This window comes from Oncorhynchus mykiss, chromosome 23 (genome assembly GCF_013265735.2).
Source record: "Oncorhynchus mykiss isolate Arlee chromosome 23, USDA_OmykA_1.1, whole genome shotgun sequence".
Lineage (NCBI taxonomy): Eukaryota > Metazoa > Chordata > Actinopteri > Salmoniformes > Salmonidae > Oncorhynchus > Oncorhynchus mykiss.
In genome coordinates, this window is record NC_048587.1 from 27,124,294 (window position 1) to 27,148,947 (window position 24,654).

General features: G+C 41.0%; 1 protein-coding gene across 1 annotated transcript in view; it reads left to right on the forward strand.

Annotated features, from left to right (window-relative positions):
• The window catches only part of LOC110502511 (glutamate receptor ionotropic, delta-1), a 450,947-nt gene extending 428,735 nt beyond the window's left edge, over window positions 1–22,212 (forward strand). Inside the window, exons 14-16 of the mRNA XM_036960054.1 lie at window positions 997–1,163; window positions 8,018–8,258; window positions 21,550–22,212. Coding sequence (XP_036815949.1) covers window positions 997–1,163; window positions 8,018–8,258; window positions 21,550–21,987 — 846 coding nt within the window. The 3' untranslated portion in view covers window positions 21,988–22,212. The remainder of the gene's footprint in view (window positions 1–996; window positions 1,164–8,017; window positions 8,259–21,549) is intronic.
• Window positions 22,213–24,654: the final 2,442 nt, after the last annotated feature.

Genomic DNA, 24,654 nt, shown 5'->3' on the forward strand with positions numbered 1-24,654 from the left:
AATATGTAAAAATCTAAATAAATCCGCCAAGACCTCAGAAAAAATTGTGGACCTCCACAAGTCTGGTTCATCCTTGGGAGCAAATGTCAAACGCTTGAACTTTTATCTGTACAAACAATTGTATGCAAGTGTAAACACCATGGGACCACGCAGCTGTCATACCGCTCAGGAAGGAGACGTGTTCTTTGGTGCGAAATGTGCAAATCAATCCCAGAACAACAGCAATAGACCTTGTGAAGATGCTAGAGAAAACAGGTACAAAAGTATCTATATCTACAGTAAAAGCGAGTCTGATATTGACATAACCTGAAAGGCCACTCAGCAAGGAAGAAGCCACTGCTCCAAAACCGCCATAAAAAAAACAGACTACGGTTTGCAACTGCACATGGGGACAAAGATCATACTTTGTGGAGAAATTACCCTTGTTCTGATGAAACAAAAATATAACTCATGGCTGTGATGACCAAAGTTGTGGCAAAATGGCTTAAGGACAACAAAGTCAAGGTATTGGAGTGGTCATCACAATCCTATATAATATGGCAGAACTGAAAAAGTGTGTGCGAGCAAGGAGGCCTACAAACCTGACTCGGTTACACCAGCTCTGTCAGGAGGAATGGGCCAAAATTCACCCAACTTTTTGTAGGAAGCTTGTGGAAGGCTACCCAAAACATTTGACCCAAGTTAAACCATTTAAAGACAATGCTACCAAAATCTAATTGTGTATGTAAACTTCTAACCCACTGGGAATGTGATGGAAGAAATAAAATATGAAATAAATCACTCTACTACTATTCTAACATTTCGCATTCTTAAAACAAAGTGGTGATCCTATCTGACCTAAAACAGGGAACTTTTACTAGGATTAAATGTCAGGAATTGTGAAAAACTGAGTTTAAATGTTGTTGGCTAAGGTGTATGTAAACTTCCGACTTCATAGTGGAACGTATAGGCGTTCCACTATCCCCTCAATGTAACCCCTTATATATTCTTCCCCAGGCCAAGAGAGATTCCTTTGCCTTCCTGTGGGACATGGCTGTGGTGGAGTATGCTGCTCTGACAGATGATGACTGCACCCTGACAGTGACAGGCAACAGTATGAGTAGTAAGGGCTATGGCCTGGCTCTGCAACATGGCAGCCCCTACAGAGACCTCTTCTCCCAGAAGTAAGTTCCCCCTTCCAGCCAACTTGTCCCAACGGCCACCTACTGTATTTATGTTTCTGTACTGTAGATGGGTGGTTCCACGAATAGTGCCTTTTTAGTCTTTGATAAAAGACAATGTTTGTTGGATTCCATACATCTATGCTCTAACAAACAAATTCCAAGTGTGTTTTTGTAACTTTGTACATTTAACATATAAATAGCTATTGCTTTAGCCGTACTATGCCACCTTGTTTTATCCTTGGGTCCTTGGGACTAGAGGTCTTCACAGATCCACCTGTACCCGAATATCCAAGACCTGATCCATAATTCTAAATAATGTCACAGGTCTGGGTCAGATCCAATGTGATTGTCAAGGGTATGTGTAATTTTAACTGACATGTCCGGAAGGCCCCGTACAGATCCGAACACGACTGCTGCAGTAGAGAGAGACATTTTATAATTTATGTTGCTGCTGTTACTTTTCCCGAGAGTGGAGTGTGGTGCGTGTAGCTCGTTGTTGTTATTGTTGGCGGCCAATCATAAGTCATCACAGCGGTGATAGGCTACAGTCATAGAGCCTCCATGTTTGGCAAAAGTTAGGATATCTAATCAACGGAATTTAAAAGATAAAAGGAGGATAGGGTACAACAACCAAGAGCCAACAACTTAATTTTCTGAAAGGAGTTATTTGTAACTGTATGATGAGAAAGCGCATGCACTGCAGCCTCAATTAGCCTAGTTAGCTAATGTTAACTATCTTTTCTAGCTTCTCCTGGTTTGATTCAGTCAAGACAGGTATTACATGATCATATTTGATGATGAATAACCTAGCTATGGCAGCTATTAGTCTAATATAAAACGACTCGGCTTGGTTGGTTGCGTCTCTCGTCTCTCCCTCACCGCGTCATTCCCTCCCCCACCTGTTAGAGAAGCACCTCCCTCTCTCTCTCACACTGTATCAAACCACCCGTTACATTCCTCCCTGTCCCACCCCCCTGGAACCCTCTTCCCCAAAGCAAAAAATATTCTGCACATATGCTTCTTTTACCTCTGCTTTACGCCAGGGCTGGATTACTGAACGGGCACACAGGGAACCCAAATAAAAAAAACCTGGGGGCTTCCCAGATTTGAACACGTCATAAATAATGGAAACATTTGTAGAATAGCAGGAAGTTGGCTTCAAAACTGCAAACTTCTCTCATCCTCGTGGTAAAAATGTGAAGAATAGCATGAGATGTGCTACAAAACAGTACATTTTCTCTCAGCCTCATGACAAAATGTGTAGAATTGCATTATAAAACTGCACATATTTCTTCCTACCACATGTCAAAATGTGTTGAAATTCCCTGGAGGTTAGTGCCCCGGGGCCCGAAATGCGCTAGTCCGGCACAACTTTGATGTCACCCTGCCCCCTTCTCAGTCAAAGGTGAATGAGAATTCTTCAAGTTGTTCCAGTGAAACATTCATGCAGCATCTACATGCCAACCATTTGCTCTCAATCAGTTTCATGGGAATATGCATTTAGATCTTGAGTTATGTAGTGCTCTTTCAAAGAACAGTGTTATGAATGATGTACAGTGAATGAATTTTAAGACAGATGGTGTTAACTGTATCACACCTGTATCATACCTTTTGTTTCAATCTAAGCACATTTTGCCTAGTGGCACACTTGAGGATTGGCCACATGAGAGAAAAATGCGACCATTTGCACGATCATCCTAAAATATAAGAATTTATATATTACAGTAATGTTATACTTTGCTATTATATTCTATTTTGTTTTGTGAATAAGTTACTATCATTGTGGTCTTGCAGACATTGATTCAGCTTTGATCAAACTTTATTACAATGAGTACCATTCTCCATTCATCACTGAAATTGATGAGTAGCTTGTTCTCTGGGCAGCCGAACAAATAGAGCAGACAGATTTTAATCTATCGGGAAGAGGGTTCTAAAGAATTTTGAACCGTGGCCAATCTATTCAAATAAGTTTTTATTTTTTTCAGAAAATCCTCAATTTGGCATGCCCTACTTCATGTTTGTCTGACTTCTCGGTAGATTTGGACCCACTTAACAACCCAAATTTCCGCAAGTCTTCACCATCATTGTAAATCCCTAGTTATTTGTTGCTTTGACAAAGTAACTTCTATACAGCATTATTTATTTAATGTGATTAGTGATTGATTTACATTTGTCCCTCAGGCTTAGTCAACCCTGTTATGTGAACTTATGTGATGGGATATTACAAGATTTTATCAATGAAGCCATTTCCTCCTTGAACCCACCTGTCCCCATTTTCATTAGTTTGTTACTGTAGGCTCTGTAAAATGAAGAAAACTAAAAACATAATTTCAAGTGTAAAATAAATGTTTTGTGGAGTGCCTTTTTTTACAATTATGAAACTAAAAGCATGTGTGTTGAAACACAGTAACAGCTTGTTTTTATAAAGACAAAACAAATATAAATACCCAAACCGCAAGACACATGGTCAATGAAGAAAATCAGAAAATGTGAGTAGCCTAAACATCAGTGTAAGCGCCAAGCATGCTTGTGAAGTGAAAATCACCATTATAATTGCAATATAATTAATATAATTGTTGATATGACAGGTCAAAATAGTTTCACTTCGACACATTGTTTGTGGCCTCGTTCGTGCTTACAGTATGGTATGTCTTTGTGCAGCAAGTGGATCTCATTTAGATGTTATCCTTTGTCCTAACAGTCACCACAAATCTTCAACACTTTCACTTGATTGCAACACTTCCCACAAACAAATTGCTTGCACCTGAAACAGGTGTCATGGATTCTGTTCCGAGTGCATCAGCTCACTTTGTAGTTTCTCCTCCCCGGGAGCTGTTTTCAATTTGCTCTGAATCTTTGCTGCCGTCTTGACCCTCATATGTCTCTCACATAGCCTGCTTGTCAGACTCATGATGAAGTCTCTCCTGCTCATGGAGTTCATGCATTGTTTAAAACAGGTAGAGTTGATAGCGGCCAAGTCAAGCATGTTGTAAAACACAGCAACAGGCCAGCGGCGAATTCCTCCTTTCAGTACCATCTGATCTGAAACATTATCCGATCTTAAACATTATCCAACATTAGCTTACCTGCATCCCGATATGGATCCTTACCCAGATACAGAAAGCTGTTCAGCATGAATCAGAATAATAATCGGCGATGTCATGATCTATTTCCTCCCTGCCATCTGAGTCACGTTCGTTCAGATCTTGTAGCAACTCTAACATTGCATGTGCATCCATTCGTCTTGGTTTTGCCATTGTAAGTTATGCACTCTCTCATTGTATAGCCTACTCCAAATAGGCCTAGAGTAGACTAATAAAACTGCTTGGATCCGGTGGACTGGTACAGGGTATACTGTTTTGAGATTACAAATCTATTCTAATTACACAATAGAATGGCCCGCCTTGTTTTTCATTCACAATTGATGATTACATAAATGCATTGTTCGCTGCCCCTCGCTCATCAACTTACCCATTCTCCCCCATCATACTATGCTTTATTAATTTAATCTGTTGTTATGTGTGAAATTTGTTTGGAATAGAAAACATTAAGAACACTTCCTAATATTGAGTTGCACCCTCCTTTTTGCCCTCAGAATAGTCTCAATTTGCCTGGGCATGGAATCTACAAGGTGTCAAAAGCATTCCGCAGGGATGCTGGCCCATGTTGACTCCAATGCTTCCCATAGTTGTCAGGCTGGTTGGATGTCCTTTGGGTGGTGGAAAATTCACGATACACACAGGAAACTGTTGAGCGTAAAAAAAACATCAGCGTTGCAGTTCTTGACACAAACCGGTGTGCCCGGCACCTACTACCATACCCCGTTCAAAGGCACTTAAATATTTTGTCTTGACCATTCACCCGTAGAATGGCACACCTACACAATCCATGTCTCAATTGTCTCAAGGCTGAATTTTCTATTTTTTTTTACCCGTCTCCTCCCAATCATCTAAGTCGATTGAACAAGTGACATCAATAAGGGATCATAGCTTTCACTTGGTCAGTCTATGTCATGGAAAGATCACGTGTTGTTAAAGTTTTGTACACTTGTGTAGTGTAACGGTTTTGACTTGAGGTTATTATTTATAGGGGTGCCAGGTAGGTTGTGCCTACCAGAGAACATTGCTTTCTCCTTTTGGTTTGGGAGGGAATGAGTCCCATCTGGTCCGTCAAGTCTACACCAATACAAAGAACTTATGTAATGGTCAGGATGGAAATACACTTCATAAACCCTTAAACATTGGAAAGAACTTCAAAAACGACTTATTTTGCGTGGGTTGTATCACCAACCATTCACACACACATAACAATATAACAAATAATGAGCTCTGGTTCCTCCTGAAATGTTCTGTACCTCGGGCCTAAAGAGTCCAGCCCGGGAAAAGAAGTTCAGGGAGCTCAAGCGACCTTAGTCACGCAATGTTTGTCCGTTCATACAAGTGTAGCGTAAACCCAGTATCAAATCATAATCAAAATAACAATTATTGTACCACACAACCATCAAAAGCGTATCAACTATTAATAAGTCCTCAACTACAACTAACTACATAAATCATCACGGTGTACATCACACCAAAACACATGAAATACCGTATTCATAAAGGTTGTAGTCAGACAATCCAATCCTCCAAGTGGATCCGATCCGGTGTTAACTTGATATTATGCTACAGTTGTATTTTTTATTTGATTTAACCTTTATTTAACTAGGCAAGTCAGTTAAGAACAAATTATTTAAAATCACAGCCTACCCCAGCCAAACCCTATCCCAGGTCTGTGCTTAGTAGCCAAGGCTATGGTTGCACCATGCCAATGAAATCAACTTGTCATTTAGCAGATATCACAGGCCCTGCTCTACCACAGTCAGCACACATATTTGACAGTAAGAATATTATGGAATGTAACAGAAGAAAATAGAAAAGATATTTTCACCAAATGGCTATTGCTGATTGTCACTAGTAGCCACATTAGGAATGCACAGAGCCATGGTTATTCTAGATAAAAGTTATGTTTTATAACAGAGACCATCCGTGCAATTTGTAGAGTTTTTTTGTTGTTGCAAAAATAGGTTAGAATCATTGGAATCTGCTCTTTCTGATAGGGTATAACAATCAAAACGTCTGGCCTGTCTGGACTTCTGTAGGATGATATGTAAGAAGTGCTATTTGGTAACCTCCCGCTTATTTGTTAATGCATGCTGTCAATGTCAGCTGCACAGGTCATCAGTCTCTTTACTCTCTTTAGTTTCAATCTCGTTTAGGTGTAGTTTGGATATGCCAGCTGGGCAGGCAACTATTGTATTAGTCAGAAAATACACTATCATCTAATTTCACTAGTTACAGTCAACACATTTTCTGACTGATTACAATGTACATTTTTAACATAATACATGCACCAATTTAGCAATTTGTTATTTATTATGGAATACTTATACAACTGAAATATCAATGGTTAGAATGACTTTCATGGCCATTCTCGTAGTAATAGAATTCCAGCACTCTGTGAGTGTTAATATACGTTGTTTTCTAAAAATGTATGTTAGCTAGCTAAGTTAGCAATGTTAACCCCATCTGCTGTCAACATAAAGATACAATTTGAGAGCACTAGTTAGCTCCAAAAGTGGTTATAGCTTTGACTGCATGGTGATAGTGAATTGAGAGCCTTCAGTGCTAGCTACACTACAAACATAATTGTACCATGTTCCTGTGAAGCAATTGTAATGACATTCTACCACAACATATTCAAGAGTTTCAACAAGGGGTAGTCTGTGTTTAATTTCATTGTGTGGAAACACAGTTTGAGATAATTTTGATGGGATTTTCCAAGTGATTGAATGGGGAATTGGGCTTCCCAGGAAAATGTTGTCCGAGGTTGTAACAGTAACCAAGGGGGGCAGGGCTTAGTGAACGGTCAATTGCCCCTTCCTGTTGCTCAGCTTCCATTCCCCCTGTCATAAGTGGAGTTATAGCTGATTTAAGATGAAATCGTCAACCCTGTTACGGTTAACCCTGTTACGGTCAACCCTGTCACTTTAATTGTCACCTTTTATAGTCTGTATTTTATTTGTTTTTGTTTAACTCTGGAGATGGGGAAACATATTTGTTATGAAGTTGAGTGTGCTCTTCATGACAGACTGTTAAAATTTGGTTAAATAAATATAATTTGTTTACAAAATTACACTATCCAAAGGCATTCTATTCGTGGAATGACACAGATATCTAATGGGGAAAACTTGAATGGCGATTATGCATAAGTGTGAATATACAATTCAGTATTGTATGTTGCTCTATGTGTGTGGGATGTGTGGTTGTGAAGGGGGTTAAATAATGACCCTGTGCTTAGCCATCCTCTCGGTTGGGAGAGAATCACTCTCTTTGTTCACTTTTCAGCCACTTAAGCCATCATTCTCCGATATCCATTCTCATCCATACTGTAAGATTACTAATGGGCTCTGTTTAGCCTTTCATCATCAGGATGGCAGCTCTTGTTTAACTCACTTCAAAACAAATTCATTTGAAAGAGTCACCATTTTCCTGCCCACAGTTTAAAGGACTGTTATTCATCTTCTCTTATGGGCAGTTTGATTTAACTTTAAGCCAGTATCATATAACTAACTCTACCTGGTTTTATATGACAATAAGATCTCTACATTGTAATATTTCACATTAAAAACGTTAATTGAACATCTCCTCTACCAGAAATCTGACATTTTCACAACTGAGTCCAATTTAATTCACTCCATTTACTTTAATCCTATCACTAATGTTTGTATGGGAATTCACTCTAGCACAGTACCCACCCCCCGTGCTTTCAGTGAAGCCCCAGAACTATAAAACTCCTCTCTCTGTGTTTGTAAGGATCCTGGATCTGCAGGAGAAAGGGGACCTGGACATCCTGAAGCAGAAGTGGTGGCCCAGGAAGGGTCGCTGTGACCTGGACAGCCACTTGGAGGCCCAGCCAGAGGGCAGGTCCCTGAGGCTCCAAAGCTTCGCTGGGGTCTTCTGCATCCTGGCAGCAGGGCTGCTGCTGGCCTGCCTGGTGGCCGCCCTGGAGACCTGGTGGAGCAGCAACCGCTGCCGGCGTGAGCAGCCCAAAGAGGTGACCGAGAATGCAGCCCCGATCCAGGGCCTGGTCCCACCGCGTCCCCTCCCTAGGCCCCGGCCGAGACCCAGACCCCCGGGCCCCCCGGTCCTGCCCAGAGATGCCACTGCCACACTCTACTTTATGGATCCTGGCGCAGACGCCAGCCCTGATTTAGTAGAGCTGCAGTACACCCAGTTATAGGTGTGCCCTGATGATAGTCCAAATTGTTGTGATCTTTTCATTTTGTTTTTGAGTGGGAGAGAAGTTGGGTTGGGTTTTTTGTATTTCAAAAGAGCTTTTGAAGGATTATTAAGATACTTAAACATGCAATTAATTGCTTGTTTTAGCTTGTTTCTGCTTAAAAGTGAGTCATTATCATGGATAGCAATAATGATTACTGCAAAAATATGAATAATGACAATTATGTTGGTTTATTAATTCAACAACGTTGCACTTCGGGGTAGATATTTGCTGCCTCATTCAATGCAAACGCTCTCTTTAGCCCATCCATCCATGTATTACTGCTTCCAAACAGCTTAAACACAACTTCATCCTGCTAGAGACTGGGCAGCCCCTGTTGGTGTGCAGAGATAAAAGGCTTGATAAGGATCCCTAAACTAAAGTGTGAGCAAACAAGACACTGTCTGTTTGATTGGACAATACAATAAAGCAGTAAGTCCCACAGAAAATAACGGACTTAATGTAAAATTGTTGTCATGATGGCTATATATGATTAATGGAGCATTAGATTATCGAGTGATGATTTATTAAACATTAACCATTTATTGTCCTTTAGTGTAATACTCCATCATAAAGGTGTCTTTGGATGTCATAACCTATCATGTTCTTCAATGACAGGTGTTATTTCACAATATATGTCATTTAACAGACACTTTTATCTAATGCGACTTAGTCAAGCGTGCATCCATTTTATGTGTGGGTGATCGTGGGAATCGAACAACTAACCTGGCTTTAACGAGAGCCATGCGATACCAACTGAGCTACAAAGACCACTTATGACAGCTACAGTATATGTAGACAATATGACAACAATTTCCAGTAAATTGTACCCAGTCCAAATACGCCCTATACGCGTTTTTGCAATTATATGTCAATGTCCAGATACCATGCTGGTTATTTACGTACTGTATGATTGTCTGTGATCCTATGCAGGCCACTAAGGTCTACAGTCTGAAAAGGGTTTCTGGTCCATTGACATATAATGACATTACAAGTGCTTCACCGGAAAGCAGGTGTGACATGTGGACAGACAGAGACTGAGAGGAGGCAGAAACTATTGACACAGGTCAGGAGAGACCTGAGATATATGGGGTACTGTGTGGGGTTGGGGGGAGGGCATGGGCGATGGGTAGGAGAAGATATGTATCGCTTCACTGGTCGTCTTACTCCATGGTCTCTTCTGTTGTTTGGCGTCTTTATGTTATGATTTAAACAGAATGGATGCATGGGAAATGTTTGGTAACAATGAGAGGAAGGAGAAGAAGAAGTAGCTAGGAGGCCATACTTTTGGCTGTTTTCCGGTGCACTAGATTTTTCTGCGCGATCCTATTATCCATAACATTTCTTTTGGCACTTTTGGTTGCTCCTCAACTCCAAATTGCAACATTTGGAGTAGTGAACGACAAAAAATATAGAGACTTTCAAAAAATGATTTCTTTAAATGATTTTAGGTCTTTGTCTCCTTCATTGTGTCTATCTTGTCCCACAAAGTGTGATTCATTGACATTGTATACCCATCTCAACCAGTCGGTCTATAAGGATGTGATTATTTTCATGCAGTAGTGTGCTACAGGTACACTATATGTTGTCCATAGAAACATTTTATTTAAAGAAAGGCATTCTACACAGCAAATTGGCCAGTGTTAACAAGTGTTCATTCTCTTGGTGTTACATTAGAAGTGTTAAGAGGTGTGGATTTAAGAGTTGTTTTTACACCCTCTGTACTAATATAACTCCCAGGTGAGAGTTACTGTACAGAGGTTGGGCGGTGGCAGTCAGCAGTGTTGATTGAGCTTCCAATTTTAACTTGAACCTTCCTGTGCATCTAATTGCCTATGGTTCAACGGCAGCTGGAATTGTGCAGTAGTGTAAGGTAAGTAATATGTTCATGTTCTAAAATATTTTTAAATAGTTAGCTGGTGGCCAAACTTGTTATATCGGCTAAGTGAATGGTCGAGATCTTTGTTTATAGATAATAGCTACATCAGTGAACTTTAGATTTAGAAGCTTGCTAGCTAGCTAACGTGGTTAGTTAATGATAGCGTTAGATTAATTAGCTATCTAGCTAAATGTTAGCGGGAACTTTATCTCAACTTCATTAGTTCGCTAAAATTAGCAAACGATTAGATTGGGTTGTGACCGAGTGTGATCAATTTGAGCCTTGTTTGGTGCAGCATGTAGCTAGCCAGGAAGTGAAGGTTACAAAATGGCTAATATCTACTAATTTGTTCTTCAAAACGCATATAACTAAGAATGTTTGCCTGGCAAAACAATTGTTAGCTAGCTATATAGCTACCTACAACACCGACCTCAACCGTAACTTAGTGCTAACGTTAGCTAGCTAGCACACATGGCCAGACGTGGTAGGGTTTTCCTCAGCCATTTAGATTAACATGTCTATGGTGTGAGGTTTGTTGTTAATCACAGATCAGACATTGTGTTCATGCCAATACAGCTTGAAATGTATTGTCCAGTTTAACTTTCCAATATATTTGAGTGGTGGTGGTAACTGCTGTAGCTAGTTAGATAGCTAGTTAGTTTGGTTGGTTGATTTCACTGGAATATTGCCTTGCCACGCCCCAAATCCGCAGGCAGGTAGAAACCTGTTACATCATTAAAGTGGCATTTGGAACAAATGGTTGATCCACTGCAGGGAAGACAAAGGGGAGACAGTATAAGGGGGCATTTTGTGTGATTGTTTCTATATGTAAAGCTTTACCATAAAACGTTTGCAACCAAATTTAACTTAAATATGACATTGTATGTAATCACATTTTGCAGGAGTGCAGAGTAACATGTTGGTGAAGGTCCAATACCAAAAATGCAAGAAGTTTATGAAGTTGCAGCCTGGTTTCAGTAATCAGAGATTTCATTAATCAAGGTGAATATATGAACTGTCTGATGTATTTTCTGAAATTGAACACTTGGGCTTGATTTGGGTCAGACCTATTATTGTTGCCCCCTAGGTGGCTTATCTCCCTGTATTCTGATTAGTCTCTCTTTTTTTGTAGTCCAAAATAGGTTTGGACTGCCCCCTTCAGCACAAATGCACGTTACTGATGATTCACAAAAGGAGGTGGAGGAGGATGTCCTGCTGGACCTGATTGAGGCCAGTCCAGACCTGTGCCTCACAATCTTTCTACAGTCTCACATAATGTTTTCAAGTAACATGAATGTATAGATTGATTGCTTTGATCCATTGTTTGTGCTCAGACTTTTTCCTGCCGGCTGTCTAACATCTACTTCGTGCATAGACACATTATCCCTCTCGTCAAGTGATTTAGACCTGAGATCTCCAGAAAGGCTATCTAAAAAGGTCAAAAACAACCTCAGGAGATTTAGCCATAACTGATGGATGTTGATAATCCCATTTCTCTGTTTGGTCTTCATGGAGATACCGACAGCATAAAACAACCCGAAATTGTTTAACTTTTCTCTTGTCTTAACAGATGGTCCGAGATGACCTGACTAGTAGACCTGGTGAGTAAGACATATTAGAAGTTGAAGTTGAGTTGATCCACTTTGTTTTAGGTAAATCAGGACTTTTTGCAGATGTTTGACAATGAAACAACCTCTAAATTAATTGAAAAGTTGGACACTGTATTGAAGCCTAAAGTCATCAAATTGGCAAAATCCCGACAACGACCACCGATTTGTGTCGCCTGCTGAAAACTGCCAGAGAATGACAGCGAAACCAGTAAGTGGATTATCTCGTTGTTTCAAACAAGCAATGTTTCAAACTCAGCGATATTGTTTTATGTGATTTGGGATGTTTGCCTTTTCTTGTGCTCAGACTGGGACAATGATATGTCCTCCATGCTGCTGCTGCTTCATCTCCTCCTACCACCAGCAGGAGGGAAGAGGACCAAGATCAGTGCTAGTGATGCTGTGGGCAGACTAGTGCACTTTCATAAGTTAAGATGATACAGTAATTGTTGTGTAATTTCTTTTTTTGGATTTTCTCTTCATTATCTTTTCATTATCTTAACATGTGGAGAGTGACTTAAAAAATACAATTTGTGTTTTGTAGTCATGCTGCAGACCATCTTAATGTGAGCCATGCTCAACAATCATACCTCCTTGCCGTCAGAAGAAGACAGAGCAAGATTGACAACTACTACATTGGGGTGGACAATAGGCTTGTTCACTGCCAGGCAGCTAGTGGTCTGTGTGCGTTTGAACTGTTCAAAAGCCCACTTTGTCTTTAACCTGATGTATGATGATGCGCTTGTCAACTTCTATACATTTGTGCAGACAACCATCTACAACATTGATGTAGAAAAAACAAGAGAGACCCCTAGCGTGATTTATTTATTTATTTATTTTACCTTTATTTAACCAGGTAGGCAAGTTGAGAACAAGTTCTCATTTACAATTGCGACCTGGCCAAGATAAAGCAAAACAGTTCGACAGATACAACAACACAGAGTTACACATGGAGTAAAACAAACATACAGTCAATAATAAAGTATAAACAAGTCTATATACAATGTGAGCAAATGAGGTGAGAAGGGAGGTAAAAGGCAAAAAAGGCCTTGGTGGCAAGGTAAATACAATATAGCAAGTAAAACACTGGAATGGTAGTTTTGCAATGGAAGAATGTGCAAAGTAGAAATAAAAATAATGGGGTGCAAAGGAGCAAAATAAATAAATAAATTAAATACAGTTGGGAAAGAGGTAGTTGATAGGGCTAAATTATAGGTGGGCTATGTACAGGTGCAGTAATCTGTGAGCTGCTCTGACAGTTGGTGCTTAAAGCTAGTGAGGGAGATAAGTGTTTCCAGTTTCAGAGATTTTTGTAGTTCGTTCCAGTCATTGGCAGCAGAGAACTGGAAAGAGAGGCGGCCAAAGAAAGAATTGGTTTTGGGGGTGACTAGAGAGATATACCTGCTGGAGCGTGTGCTACAGGTGGGAGATGCTATGGTGACCAGCGAGCTGAGATAAGGGGGGACTTTACCTAGCAGGGTCTTGTAGATGACATGGAGCCAGTGGGTTTGGCGACGAGTATGAAGCGAGGGCCAGCCAACGAGAGCGTACAGGTCGCAATGGTGGGTAGTATATGGGGCTTTGGTGACAAAACGGATTGCACTGTGATAGACTGCATCCAATTTGTTGAGTAGGGTATTGGAGGCTATTTTGTAAATTACATCGCCAAAGTCGAGGATTGGTAGGATGGTCAGTTTTACAAGGGTATGTTTGGCAGCATGAGTGAAGGATGCTTTGTTGCGAAATAGGAAGCCAATGCTAGATTTAACTTTGGATTGGAGATGTTTGATATGGGTCTGGAAGGAGAGTTTACAGTCTAACCAGACACCTAAGTATTTGTAGTTGTCCACGTATTCTAAGTCAGAGCCGTCCAGAGTAGTGATGTTGGACAGGCGGGTAGGTGCAGGTAGCGATCGGTTGAAGAGCATGCATTTAGTTTTACTTGTATTTAAGAGCAATTGGAGGCCACGGAAGGAGAGTTGTATGGCATTGAAGCTTGCCTGGAGGGTTGTTAACACAGTGTCCAAAGAAGGGCCGGAAGTATACAGAATGGTGTCGTCTGCGTAGAGGTGGATCAGAGACTCACCAGCAGCAAGAGCAACCTCATTGATGTATACAGAGAAGAGAGTCGGTCCAAGAATTGAACCCTGTGGCACCCCCGTGATAGTTGTGGACAAAACGTCTTAACTATATAAATGTATACTACGGTGCTTTGTTGCACAGAAACAGCCAGTCATTGATATTTCATTTGAGAATAGCTTCTTTCCCTCCACCAAGTTCAGATTGATCTGTGCTCAGGATGGTTATATCAAATCAAATCAAATGTATTTATATAGCCCTTCGTACATCAGCTGATATCTCAAAGTGCTGTACAGAAACCCAGCCTAAAACCCCAAACAGCAAGCAATGCAGGTGTAGAAGCACGGTGGCTAGGAAAAACTCCCTAGAAACGCCAAAACCTAGGAAGAAACCTAGAGAGGAACCAGGCTATGAGGGGTGGCCAGTCCTCTTCTGGCTGTGCCAGGTGGAGATTATAACAGAACATGGCCAAGATGTTCAAATGTCATAAATGACCAGCATGGTCAAATAATAATAATCACATGCAGAACAGTTGAAACAGGAGCAGCAGCACGGCCAGGTGGACTGGGGACAGCAAGGAGTCATCATGCCAGGTAGTCCTGAGGCATGGTCCTAGGGCTCAGGTCCTCCTCCGAGAGAAAGAAAGAGAGAATTAGAGAGAGCAGCCCCCACACCACTAGAGGGATATCTTCAACCACCAACATACCATCCTGAGACAAGGCCAAGTATAGCCCACAAAGACCTCCCCCACGGCACAACCCAAGGGGGGGGCGCCAACCCAGACAGGAAGATCACATCAGTGACTCAACCCATTCAAGTGACCCCTCCTAGGGACGGCATGAAATAGCACCATTAAGCCAGTGACTCAGCCCTTGTAATAGGGTTAGAGGCAGAGAATCCCAGTGGAAAGAGGGGAACCGGCCAGGCAGATACAGCAAGGGCGGTTCGTTGCTCCACAGCCTTTCCGTTCACCTTCACACTCCTGGGCCAGACTACACTTAATCATATGACCCACTGAAGAGATGAGTCTTCAGTAAAGATTTAAAGGTTGAGACCGAGTTTGTGTCTCTCACATGGGTAGGCAGACCATTCCATAAAAATTGAGCTCTATAGGAGAAAGCCCTGCCTCCAGCTGTTTGCTTAGAAATTCTAGGGACAATTGGGGAGCCTGCGTCTTGTGACCGTAGTGTACGTGTAGGTATGTATGACAGGACCAAATCAGAGAGATAGGTAGGAGCAAGCCCATGTAATGCTTTGTAGGTTAGCAGTAAAACCTCAAAATCAGCCCTTGCCTTGACAGGAAGCCAGTGTAGGGAGGCTAGCACTGGAGTAATATGATCACATTTTTTGGTTCTAGTCAGGATTCTTTCTAGCAGCCGTATTTAGCACTAACTGAAGTTTATTTAGTGCTTTATCCGTGTAGCCGGAAAGTAGAGCATTGCAGTAGTCTAACCTAGAAGTAACAAAAGCATGGATACATTTTTCTGCATCATTTTTGGACAGAAAGTTTCTGATTTTTGCAATGTTACGTAGTTGGAAAAAAGCTGTCCTCGAAACAGTCTTGATGTGTTCGTCAAAAGAGAGATCAGGGTCCAGAGTAACGCCGAGGTCCTTCACAGTTTTATTTGAGACGACTGTACAACCATTAAGATTAATTGTCATATTCAACAGAAGATCTCTATGTTTCTTGGGACCTAGAACAAGCATCTCTGTTTTGTCCGAGTTTAATAGTAGAACGTTTGCAGCCATCCACTTCCTTATGTCTGAAACACAGGCTTCTAGCAAGTGCAATTTTGGGGCTTCACCATGTTTCATTGAAATGTACAGCTGTGTGTCATCCACATAGCAGTGAAAGTTAACATTATGTTTTCGAATGACATCCCCAAGAGGTAAAATATATAGTGAAAACAATAGTTGTCCTAAAACGGAACCTTGAGGAACACCGAAATTTACAGTTGATTTGTCAGAGGACAAACCATTCACACAGACAAACTGATATCTTTCTGACAGATAAGATCTAAACCAGGCCAGAACCTGTCCGTGTAGACCAATTTGGGTTTCCAATCTCTCCAAAAGAATGTGGTGATGAATGGTATCAAAAGCAGCACTAAGGTCTAGGAGCACGAGGACAGATGCAAAGCCTCGGTCTGATGCCATTAAAAGGTAATTTACCACCTTCATAAGTGCAGTCTCAGTGCTATGATGGGGTCTAAAACCAGACTGAAGCATTTCGTATAGGCCGATAGTTTTTTTATATTTTCTGGTGCAAGGTTTGGCTTTTTCAAGTGAGGCTTTATTACTGCCACTTTTAGTGAGTTTGGTACACATCCGGTGGATAGAGAGATGTTTATTATGTTCAACATAGGAGGGCCAAGTACAGGAAGCAGCTCTTTCAGTAGTTTAATTGGAATAGGGTCCAGTATGCAGCTTGAAGGTTTAGAGGCCATGATTATTTTCATCATTGTGTCAAGAGATATAGTACTAAAACACTTGAGTGTCTCCCTTGATCCTAGGTCCTGGCAGAGTTGTGCAGACTCAGGACAACTGAGCTTTGAATGAATATACAGATTTAAAGAGGAGTCCGCAATTTGCTTTCTAATATTCATGATCAAAGGTTCATGAATTTATTACTGCTGAAGTGAAAGCCATCCTCTCTTGGGGAATGCTGCTTTATAGACAGCAGTTTTCAACATACTCAGGTTTCTGAAAACATTTGAATAGTATTCATAAGAATATTGGTCAAGAAGTTTATGCATTAAGCTTAGAAGGGCCCTCTCATGTTGCCAATTCTCCAGTCCAGTCAGAAGCTCCACAAATGGGTGGTGACATGGGTGTCCCGCATGATAACACTCAAAGTGATTGTTTTGAGAAGAATGGACAGTCAAATCAACATTTATTGGTTTATTAGTCGCCGAATACAACAGGTGTCGACCTTTCAGTGAAATGCTTACTTACGAGCCCCTAACCGACAGTGTTGTTTCAAAAAATGCGGATAAGAACAAGAGATAAAAGTGGCAAGTAAGCATATAAGCATATAAGTAGTTTATCTCATCTGGTAAGCTTGTGTCACTGGGCAGCCCTTGTCTGTGCTTCCCTTTGTAGTCTGTAATGTTTTAAAGGCCCTGCCACATCTGGCGAGCGTCGGGGCCGGTGTAGTATGACTCGATCTTAGTCTTGTGTAGACACTTTGCCTGTTTGATGGTTCGTGGCAGGACATAGTGAGATTTCTTACAAGCTTCCGGGTTAGAGTCCCACTCCTTGAAAGCGGCAGCTCGAGCCTTTAGCTCAGTATGGATGCTGCCTGTAATCCATGGTTTCTGGTTAGGGTATGTACGTACGGTCACTGTGGGGACGACGTCATCAATGCACTTATTGATGAAGCCAATGACAGATGTGGTGTACTCCTCAATGCCGTTGGAGGAATCCCGGAACATATTCCAGTCTGCGCTAGCAAAACAGTCCTGTAGCTTAGCATCTGCATCATCTGACCACTTTTTTATCGATCTAGTCACTGGTGCTTCCTGCTTTACTTTTTGCTTGTAAGCAGGAATCAGGAGGATAGATTTATAGTCAGATTTTCCAAATGGAGGGCGAGGGAGAGCTTTGTATACATCTCTGTGTGGAGTATAGGTGGTCCAGAGTTCTTTTCCTTCTGGTTGCTCATTTATGATGTTGTTAGAAATGAGGTCAAACAGATTTAAGTTTCCCTGCATTAAAGTCCCAGGCTACTAGGAGTGCCTCCTCTGGGTGAGCGTTTTCTTGTTTGCTTATGGCAGAATACAACTCATTTAATGCTATCTTAGTGCTCACCTCTGACTGTGGTGGTATGTAAACAAATACAAAGAATATAGATGAAAACTTTCTCGGTATGTGATGTGGTCTGCAGCTTAGCATGAAAAACTCTACCTCAGGTGAGCAATAGCTCCAGACTTCCTTAAATATTGTGCACCAGCTGCGCATAAAATACATAGACCGCCGCTCCTTGTCTTAACAGACGCCGCTGTTCTATCCTGCCGGTACATCGTTTAACCAGCCAGCTGGTTGGTTAATATGTTGATATTGTTGTTGTTCAGCCATAACTCTGTGAAGCATACAATGTTAGTTTTTAACGTCCCATTGGTAGTTTAATCTTCCCAGTAACTTGTCCATTTTATTGTCCAAAGATTGCGTGTTTGCGAGCAGAATTGAGGGGTGTGGGTATTTTTTTCCGATTGCCTCCTACTCAGAAGGCAGGCCGCCCTCCGCCTCCTCTTCACGCAGATCACTGGGGTCGGGGCCTGTTCCCGAGGGAGCCGTATATCCTCCGCCTCGGGCTCGTCAGAGTCGTGAAAGAAGAAAAAGGATTCTGCTAGTCCGTGGTGAGTAATCGCAGTCCTGATGTCTAGAAGTTATTTTCCATCATAAGAGTTGGTAGCGGCAACATTATGTACAGTAAAACAATAAGTTACAAATAACACAGATAAACTAACAAAAAAACAATCGGTTGGGGGAACGTAAAACGTCTGCCTTCTGCTCAACTTGCAGACTTGTTTTCGAGTTGCTGTGCGTTTTGTTGCCAACCTGTTTTGCTACCTGACAAATTTACGGTTTTTACTTTTTAATTACCGTTTATATATATATATATATATATATATTTTTTTTTTCCTCAACTTTTTCACTCCGGACGCTTTATCTGGACACGATTCGTCAGGACCTCCAACAGCCGAAGCTAAGTAGTAACAATAACATGATGCCTTCTAATTGAAGTCGCTGTACTCGCCTCACGGCGAGGATAGCTGTGCTACAATCTCAGCTTCAGACGCAATCGTTAGGCAAGGGTAATTTCAGTGTAGGAAAGGATGAAACAGCGTCTGTGCCACCAGTAAGTACAGATAGTAGTATAAATCCCCTGGCACAGTCCCCGCAGCCAGACAACTTTCTCACGGTTTCTGGAAGGAAATGCTGTAGGAACGCTCAACCGGTGTCGCTCATTCAGCCGACAGAAACTTTCAACCGGTTTTCCCCATTAAACAAGTTCTACTGTCAGTTATGCCTATGGATAACCCCTTCATTTCGAAACGTGCGCTTCTCTCTAGAATCTACTCGTTTGACTATGGGTACTTGGAGCACAAAAACTGTCCAACTAAAGTCAACCTAGAGAACAGTGGAAATAGCATAGCACTTAATTCTATTCGAACTCTGTGTCGTGTGAGAAACGTTCACTTGATTTGGGGAGGTTCCACCGGGAAATAAGAACTGGAATTTACTGCTCATCTTACTTCAAATAATCAACAGTTTTTTTCCCCTTTTCTTAACCAGGGCATGACTGTGTATCTGAAACATTCGATAATGCCTTAACATCACTTACCCAGCATGCATACATTACCCAGCATGCATAAGATAAATCGGTCCTTTAATGCATAATGTGGAGCATGAGGTTTGAGGAAAGTACAAACTCTTTAAAAACACCCTCAAAAACCCCAAGAACATTACTAAGTCCCTTGCCAAAAAACACAAATGTGCTATAGGCCATCACAGGGAGATATCACCATTGCGACATACAGAGTATGTGTAACGATGTTCGTCTGAGGGAGGTGTGGACCAAAGCGCAGCGTGGTAAGTGTTCATGTTATTTTTATTTAAACTGAACACAAAACAAAATAACAAAGAGAATGAACGAAAACTAAGCAGTCCTGTCAGGTGCAGAAACACAAAACAGAAAACAACTACCCACAAAACCCATGTGGACAAGAGCTACCTAAGTATGGTTGTCAATCAGAGACGACGACAGACAGCTGTCCCTGATTGAGAACCATACCCGGCCAAAAACAAAGAAGTACAAAAACCTAGACAAAAGAACAGAACGCCCACCCTAGTCACACCCTGGCCAAACCAAAATAGAGAATAAAAAGCCTCTATCGCCAGGGTGTGACAGTATGGACCGATGAAAGCGTTTTCCGTGAGTGATTTTACTGGTGGTGAGGAGTTGGCAGCGTCACTTCAGGTCACTATGCACAAAGCCATTTATTTTACCAGCTGGGTTAAGATGGATGGCACAGAGTACAGAGAGGGACTGTTAGTTTGCAGTAAGATGGAGCATGAAATCCCAGACTTTTGTGGTTGACTATATTGTATACCTATTGCTGGACAAGTTGCATACTGATAATTTCAGTGAACATTACCATGCATTCGCTGTGTTTGATAGTGTTGTTGTCAATGTTGATGATCTGAAATTGTACAATCCTTTTATCCTTCAAAGTGCTTATGGTGCTGATGAGAGCCTTTATGTTGTTCCTTTGTATGACATTATTGGCAACTTTGTCAAGAAAATTGCATACCTAGTCTTTTGAGGGCTTCCACTTGTTTTAAATAGCAACTCTGCAAATAATTTTAAAGTGCCTGTGATGCACTGTTTTGACTGTGATGCGCCTGTGATACACTGATTTCATTTTAATGTGTCTGTGATGCACTGATTTAATTTGAATGTGCCTGTGATGCACCTCTGTCATTCTAATGTGCCTGTGATGCACTGTTTGTGGCATAAATAAATGAAACAAAGCAGAGTCACTACTCTTGTAACGAATCCTTTATTTCTTCTTTTAACTTGCCTTCTACTTGCAGGCTTGATTTATGAGTGGGAGAAAATCAGACAAAAAATGGTTATTTCCTAGTGTGCTTATTTAGCACTTCCTGGTGTCAATTCAGCTACAGGATGCATTCTCTAGAGTTGATCCCCAACACTGAAAGGTGTTGCTGCTTAATACTGGGGGTGTTGAAAAAACACTCCCATGGGTCATTTGAACAACATCTGAGGTGTTATATTTTAACACTCCCAACTGTATCAATATGAACACTAAACCTGTTAAATTAACAGAGTGGCCCTATATAAACACTGGATGAGTGTTGAAAAAACGCTCCCATGCGTCATTTGAACAACACCTGAAATGTTATATCTTAACATTTAGAGTTTCAATATTAGCATTACAAAAAGGGTTAAATTAACACTGATGAGAAAGTAAGTACCTAAATAAACACTGGACGAGTGTTCAAATTAACATACCTGGTGTTAAATTAATACTTTCAAATTTGCTGTGTACTGAAGGAAGAGACTTTCTGGTAATAGTTCATTGTAATTGTGGATACATGCTTAAAATAACACATTTCAGATGAAATCATTTAGTTTTTTGTTGTAAGGTAATGTCTCACCACCATTATGCTTGAATTTTCCAGCTTGTGATTGCAGCGTAGTGTTTACGTGGGTTTTACGTTAGTGTTCCTTGAATAATATTGTTTTGAAGTAAATCAACATTCAAATTCCATATTTTTCCAATAGGAAATATAATGTAGACAGAGAATTAACTATGTTAAATCAAACAATTGCTCATCACAGCTTCTTTCTCCTTCAAACCTTTCTTTACCCCCCCTTTTTCACTTTTCTTGCACTTCTCCTCCCTAATAACCTTTGTCTCTGTATCTTTCTCCCTTTCTCTCTCCTCTACTCTCTCTCACTCTCTCTCTCCAGGACAAAGAGGTGAATCTAGAGCAGGTCCACAAGCGTTTGAACAGCCTCCTGGATGAGGACATGGTGCACAAGCAGCTGCCGGGCCAATCTATCGAGATCTCTGCCCTGGACATCAGCAGCATGCAGCCCAGCCAGTCCCTGGAAGGCCTGCCTTCACGGGACCACTACCTGGGCCATCACAGGGAGTCGGTCTCTGTGACCACTTTCCTCCAGGAGGGTCAAGGAGCAGGAAGGACACTTGGCAGGGGCACTGGCAGAACCCTCCCCCTACCCCTCAGCAGCGCCACCATGCCCGCTATCCGCTGCAAACACAGGGCACCCAACGGGGGGCTCTGCCAACAGAGCCCTGTCAAGACACCAATGCCAAAGTCATACCAATCAGGGCCTGGAAGAACCATTCCAGAAGCCATTGATGTAAGCCATGGGACTTCAATCTGACTACTCAGCCTCAGCGCAATCACAGACACTCAAGCTCCGTTTATACTAGGTTCTAACATGCATCTTTTTTCCTCCACATTCTGATTGTGCCCACATTTTTTGACAGGTGTAGATAATGGAAAGATGCTTTGTGATCTGATTGTGAGCAGATGGCTATCTTACAAGTGTAGACGGATCTGGACAGTGAAACCATTTACGTCATCATTACACAACCCTCTGAAATCATTGACTTTTGGCATCAATACTGTATGTGTATTAAAAAATATATATTATTTGGAAATATTATTTTGTTAAATATTTTGCATACAGGGAGGGACCAGGAAATCTGGTCAACAATGCGTGGACCCATGTCTGAAAATGTGGGCCCAATCAGAATGTGGATAAGATCAGGATTCATGTTGACTGTGGTGAGGATCAAACGTCACAGGTGAGAGAAAATATAAATGTCTGGAATTTTATTTTATTTTTCGCTGAAGAAATATGGAGGAAAACAGAATTAGGAAAATGACTTTCATGTACATATTTGTAAGTAAGGACAAAAAGAGGTGAGTGGAAAAAAAAACTGTATTTTGAATATTCTCAATTTTTTAAGTTGGGTTTAAAAAACAGATACAAAATTATACAAAAAATTACTGTTTGAATGGCTTTGTAAAATTTGTTCTAAATTAAGGTGATAATTCCTTCTGGTTGTTTTCTAAGTGCCAAGTTCAAAGATGTTTTCTTTCAAATTAACATGATATGAATGTACGAAATTTATGAAAAGACACTTCAAAGACAGTGGAGAGAGTTGATTTGTTTCATATGAAAACAATAAAGAATTATAAAAACATGTTTTTGTACCACGTCGCTTTTGTAATCCATATTTTATTTTCATGTATGAGTGAGTAGCCGTGTCTGAATACCCATACCTGCATTCTAAATAGTAGGCATTTTAGGTATACGAAAAATGAATGTTTGTCTGCTCTCTCATTGGCTAAAATGTTCCAACCTGATGTCGCCACTTCTCGCCAGCCTGACATCTTTGAGGACATGTATTTCCATTGTTAGAGACAGGCACTCAAATATCTTGTCAATATAATAGACAATATTTTGTTATACTCATTTCAGCTTTTCATCTAGTCAAATTTGCTGCACACTTTGAGGAAGAGAAGTGTCTTTCCAGACTCACGTGTGTTTGACAACAGCTGATAATCAGCTGGTAATGAGATAAGGGGACACGCTGATGTGTGTGCTGTGAACAACAATAGTGGAATTGTCAGTTCACCTTCTAAAAGCATGCATTGGGGACTGCAGTCAGGTCAAGGCCCTGGTGAGGATGAAAAGCACGCAGATGAGCTTCCCTGAAACATTTTCTAAAGGTTTGTGCAGACATTCTTCAGTTGTGCGAACCCACAGTTTCATCAGTTGTCCGGGTGACTGGTCTCAGACGGTCTGGCTGGTCTCAGACGGTCACGCAGGTGAAGCAACCGGATGTTTAGGTCCTGGACTGGCGTGGTTACACATGGTCTGTGGTTGTGAGGCCGGTTGGACGTACTACCATATTCTCTAAAACAACGTTGGAGGCAGCTTAAGGTAGAGACATTAACATTAATTTCTCTGCCATCAGCTCTGGTGGACATACCTACAGTCAGCAAGCCAATTGCACACTCCGTCAACTTGAGACATCTGTGGCATTGTGTTGTGAGACAAAACTGCACATTTTAGTGGCCTTTTATTGTCCACAGCACAAGGTGCACCTGTGTAATGATGTTTAATCAGCATATTGATGTGCCATACCTGTCAGGTGGATATCTTGGCAAAGGAGAAATGCTCACTAACAGGGATGTAAACAAATTTGTGCACAACATTTGAGAGAGATATGCTTTATGTGCATATCAAACATTTCTGGGACCTTTTATTTCAGCTCATAAAACTTGGGAACACGTGTTTGTATTTTTGTACAGTATATATATTTTTAACCCTTATTTTACCAGGTAAGTTAACTGATAACACAATCTAATGTACAGCAACAACCTGGGGAATGTGTCCACAGGGGAGTGGAGGAGGGACCAATGAGCCAATTGGAAGCTGGGGATGGCACTTTTGCGCGTGAGGAAGCCATTAATAAGGTCGAGCGAATCTTCCAGATCCAATTGGAAAAGCATCTACTTTATTTTTTCTGATTGTAATAACGGCATTTTCCATGCATTGTAATTTATAAATTGATGAGATCCATTAATAAAAGCTATGTAAATTAGTACCTAGCTCTGAACCCCCATCAAATACATTTTAAGAAAGTTTAACCTGTTGGGGCTAGGGGGGCGCAAGGGAACACCCCCCCCCCCTCCCCACCCATTCAGCTGAAAAAATTATTCTTTACAAATATTTAACTTTCACACATTAACAAGTCCAAAACAGCAAATTAAAGATAAACATCTTGTTAATCTACGCATCATGTCCGATTTTTTAAATGTTTTACAGCGAAAACAGAACATATATTTATGTTAGATGACCACCAAATTCAAAAACACACACAGCGATTTTTCACTGTCACAAAAGTATAAATATAGATAAAATGAATCACTAACCTTTGATTATCTCCATCAGATGACACTCATAGGACATCATGTTATACATGTATTGTGTGTTTTGTTCGATAATGTGCATGTATATATATAAAAAATCTCA